This window comes from Cololabis saira, chromosome 11 (genome assembly GCF_033807715.1).
Source record: "Cololabis saira isolate AMF1-May2022 chromosome 11, fColSai1.1, whole genome shotgun sequence".
NCBI lineage: Eukaryota > Metazoa > Chordata > Actinopteri > Beloniformes > Belonidae > Cololabis > Cololabis saira.
Window position 1 is genome coordinate 2481184 of NC_084597.1, and position 4960 is coordinate 2486143.

Sequence of the window (4960 nt, forward strand, 5' to 3'; positions counted from 1 at the left end):
TTAGCCCAATTGGGCTTTAAAACAGATATTTGTGCTGCTTTTCCTGTTTTTACTAAATATTTAGGAGAAATTATTCACAAATAATTCAATAATTGACGGGTTGAACATAGATAATGTTTGATTCAGGTTGGTTTTTTTTTCATCTTTCGGTGCGTTTTATGTTGTGTTTGGGCTGGAAATGGGCAGATCTGGCAACCTTGTCTTAAATTTTCTTTAAAAATGGTATTAAAACGTCTTAAAACTCAATCAGAGGGTCTTAATTTTTGAATCTTAATCATTAAAAGTTTATTTTCATCGCTTTGAGGAGAATCTTCCGGAATCTGTGTTGCCAGATCTGGCAAAGTTTCAGCCCAATTGGGCCTTTATTTTTTATTTATTTATTTTTTAATCTATTTTTTTCCCCCCTAGGCGAGCGAGACTACGGCCCCCCCATCGACCTCTGGGGGGCCGGCTGCATCATGGCGGAGATGTGGACCCGATCTCCCATCATGCAGGGCAACACGGAGCAGCACCAGCTGACCCTGATCAGCCAGCTGTGCGGCTCCATCACGGCCGAGGTGAGAGCAGGAGGGGCCGGGGGGGCAGGGGTGGCCCCCAGAGGGGGGCCGGGGGGTCCGGGGGGGCCGGGAGGGGTGGCCACCAGGGGGGGACGTTTTTTTCACAAAACTTTGACTTTTTTTCTCGACATTTCGCCTTTTTTTCCGACATTTTGACTTTTTTTCCGTGCATACGTTCCTTCGTGCGTTTTCAACATTTCAACGTTTTTCAAATTTTTTTTACTTTTTCTCGACATTTCACATTTTTTTTCCTTTCTTTCTTTATTCGTGCGTGCGTGCGTTCTTTCGTGCGTTTTCAACATTTTGACTTTTTCTCAACATTTCGCTTTTTTTTTCTCCAAATTTTTACTTCTCTACATTTCGACGTTTTTCTTCGACATTTTGACTTTTTTTCGTGCGTGCGTTCTTTCGTGTATTTTTCAACATTTCAACTTTTTTCCTCAACATTTCCACTTTTTCTTTACATATCAACGTTTTTAACAAAATGTTGACTTTTTTTCTAGACATTTCACTTTTTTCGTTTTTTTCCTTTTTCGTGCATGCGTGCGTTTTTTCGTGCGTGCATTCTTTCGTGCGTTTTCAACAATTCTGACTTTTTTTCTCGACATTTCGCCTTTTTTTTTCTCTAAATTTTTACTTTTTTTCTCGACATTTCGACTTTTTTCTTCAACATTTTTACTTTTTTCCGTTTTTTCGTGCGTGCGTTCTTTCGTGCGTTTTCAACATTTCAACTTTTTTCTCAACATTTCCACTTTTTTCTCTACATTTCAACGTTTTTCACAAAATTTTGACTTTTTTCTCAACATTCCGCCTTTTTTTCTCTAAATTTTTACTTTTTTTTTCTTGACATTTCCACTTTTTTCTCTACATTTCAAGGTTTTTCACAAAATTTTGACTTTTTTCTCGACATTTCGCCTTTTTTTTCTTCAAATTTTACTTTTTTCTTCGACATTTTGACTTTTTTTCAGTTTTTTCGTGCGTCCGTTCTTACGTTTTCAACATTTCGACTTTTTTCTCTACATTTCAACGGTTTTCACAAAATTTTGACTTTTTTTCTCGACATTTCGACTTTTTTCTCGACATTTCGCCTTTTTTTCTCTAAATTTTGACTTTTTTTCTTGACATTTCGACTTTTTTCTCGACATTTCAACGTTTTTCACAAAATTTTGACTTTTTTTCTTGACATTTCGACTTTTTTCTCGACATTTCAACGTTTTTCACAAAATTTTGACTTTTCTCTACATTTCGACTTTTTTTTCTCGACATTTCAACACTTTGGGGACCCCTAAACTGTTTCCTAGGGGGGCCAGATGGTCCCAGGGCCTCCGAAACTGGTTCCTAGGTACTGTTTCCCCCCCTGGTGACCCCCCCTGACCTCTGACCTCCCCCCCCAGGTCTGGCCCGGCGTGGATAAGAAGTACGAGCTGTACCAGAAGATGGAGCTTCCGAAGGGCCAGAAGAGGAAGGTGAAGGACCGTCTGAAGGCGTACGTGAAGGATCCGTACGCCCTGGACCTGATCGACAAGCTGCTGGTCCTGGACCCGGCCCAGCGCACCGACAGCGACGACGCCCTCAACCACGACTTCTTCTGGTCCGACCCCATGCCGTCGGACCTGAAGAACATGCTCTCCACCCACAACACGTCCATGTTCGAGTACCTGGCGCCGCCGCGCCGCCGCGGCCACCTGCCGCAGCAGCAGCCCAACCAGAACCGGAACCCGGCCGCCACCAGCCAGACCGAGTTCGACCGGGTCTTTTAGTGGACAATTCACCACTTTTATTTTGAAAAAAAGGTCTTTTAGTGGACGCTTCACGACTTTTATTTTGAAAAAAGGTTGTTTTTTTTTTCCAGGTCTTTTAGTGGACACTTCACGACTTTTATTTTGAAAAAAACGTCTTTTTTTTTTCTCCGGGTCTTTTAGTGGACACTTCACGACTCTTATTTTGAAAAAAAACGTCTTTTTTCCGGGTCTTTTAGTGGACACTTCAAAATTCAATATAATATGTAACCAAGGCATTTGAAAGTAAGTGTCATGAAATGTAATGGGTAAACACGGCATTTCAAAATAAAAGTCCACACATCATAAACATAGTTTGTTTTGTACAAAATACACATTTTTAATCATGGAACAGACCGAAATTAGAATATTGTGATTTTCTGTAATGCAAACACAAAAACAAAAAAAATGTCATACATTCTGGATTCATTACAAATCAACTGAAATATTGCAAGCCTTTTATTATTTTAATATTGCTGATCATGGTTTACAGTTTAAGATTAAGATTCCCAGAATATTCAAATATATGTTTATATCCCTATGAATTTACGCATTTATACAGTCAGCGATCTTTTGCCAGCTGTCTTGTCCTGCATTTTGCAGCTGCAACTGTGTTGCTTTTTGCCTGTATTATATGCCTATACTCATCATATTTCCGTAAAATTATTGTTTGCTCTTCGCTACTGAAATAAGCGGCTCTGACAGCGGACTTCTCCATGCTTGCGATTGGTCATGCGCTGAAAACACCGCCCCTTTTATGTGCACGCGCTCATATCCAGATTGGAGAAACCTGGGTTGATATACCGAGTTGATAACCGCCGTCGTGTGACCGCTTAGCGTGATTGCAATTGTCCCGCTTAGTGAATCTGGATAAGGAAAAGATATCCTGGATATGTTGAACTTGCTTCGTAGTACAGGCCCCGGGACTCCGGGACATTTCCTTTGCTGCTTGGTTTAACAACCCCACACGGGGCCATCAGCCTTCCAAAGATGTACTTGAACTGGCTGGAGTTAGGGTTGTTATTCCACAAACATGTATGAGTATGTTAAACAGAAAAAAAGAAATTATAAATAGCCACCCCAAATTATCTTTCCACATAAATTAAGTTCTAGGACATTATCATAGAATTTGAGTTTTCTTAAGTTGTAAACCATGATCAGCAATATTAAAATAATAAAAGGCTTGCAATATTTCAGTTGATTTGTAATGAATCCAGAATGTATGACATTTCTGTTTTTGTAATTACATTACAGAAAATCACAATATTCTTATTTTCTGAGACAGTCCTGTAAATGTTGTTCATTGGTAATGGAGTTCTGGTGCAGCTCAGGTGATATTGCGGAGTAATCCAAAAGTAATGTAACTAGTAATGTAACTAGTTACTTTCAGCAACCAGTAACTAAGTAGTGTAAGGGATTGCTTTAAAAAAAATAACTAGTAATATGTAATGGATTACTTTTTTTGAGTAACTACCCCAACACTGCACAGTGGTGACAAATTAAGAAAACAGATAGAAAAGGACACAGATTTGTGACACTTCCACAGTGTTTCCCCTAGGTTTTTTGTCTTATTTTTGTTTATATGTCACTTGTTCATAAAACCTTCAAGATGTTCTTTTTTCTTATTATATTTCCTCTACTAGAAGTTTTGTATAAAGTGTGTTTTTCTTGTTTAAAAAATTGTGTTAAATAAAAAGAAAAAAAGAATATGATTAAAACATCTATGATGGGAGTTTTTACCTGCCATTGTTTATATAATAATTGCTCGGGGGTTTATGTTTATGTTCATGTTCTGGATCTCTGGAAAGCGTCTAGAGACAACATCTGTTGTATTAGACGCTATATAAATAAAATTGAATTGAATTGAATTGAATTGAATTGAATTGAATTGAATTGATGTTCAGAGCCAGTAACTCACTGTAACAGTTACTGCTCTGCGTTACTGTAACGTCCAGTTTGGGCCAGTTATGATTATTGATTATGATTGTTTTAGATAAAAAACGGATTATTTACCAATCAACATTCAGAAAACATTTGAAAAAAGAGAAAGCAAGTATAACTTAAAAGGAACAGAGATTTAAAAAAAATCAAGATTCAGGACTAAATTGATGGAACGTTGTGTTTCTGTGAAAGAATCAGTTTATGGAACAATCTGAATAAAGAAAACAAAGAATCCAAATCAAACATTACATTCAAAAGAACAATTAAAGCCTGAATGTTAAGGAAATATAACGAAAAATGTTGAGTTTGATTGACATACCCGTAGGTTTTATTTTTATACATTTTCATTTTTTTTACAACATTTTATTTTAATTGAATTTAATTTTAGTTTTTTTATTCACTTAGTTGTTGTTTTTATTATTATTATTATTATTATTATTATTATTATTATTATTATTATTATTATTATTATTATTATTATTATTATTATTATTATTATTAATTTATGTTATTTGTGAAAGGGGCAGATCAGGTAAGATTCTTCTTCTTTCTGCTCCCTTTTCATTCACAAGTTAGGAACATTTGTATTTGTATTTGTATTGAATTGTTCTGTTTTTTGAATGAAATAAAGAATAAAATGAAAAATGAAATGAAAAAATAATCTGCAGCGACCGGAAGAGGAAG

At 36.5% G+C, this 4960-nt stretch overlaps 1 protein-coding gene across 1 annotated transcript; it reads left to right on the top strand.

Annotated features, from left to right (window-relative positions):
* The first annotated feature begins 244 nt into the window (after positions 1–244).
* LOC133454521 (cyclin-dependent kinase 9-like) lies at positions 245–2322 on the top strand. Its single transcript, XM_061733244.1, has 2 exons — positions 245–557; positions 1952–2322. The coding sequence occupies exons 1-2, from the start codon at positions 459–461 to the stop codon at positions 2315–2317; spliced, it is 465 nt and encodes a 154-aa protein (XP_061589228.1). The 5' UTR covers positions 245–458; the 3' UTR covers positions 2318–2322.
* The last annotated feature ends 2638 nt before the right edge of the window (positions 2323–4960 follow it).

Coding starts and splice junctions, on each gene's coding strand:
- LOC133454521 (XM_061733244.1), top strand. CDS start 459: ATGGCGGAGATGTGGACCCGATCTCCCATCATGCAGGGCAACACGGAG. Junction 558..1,951: donor GCGGCTCCATCACGGCCGAG/GTGAGAGCAGGA, acceptor CTCCCCCCCCAG/GTCTGGCCCGGCGTGGATAA.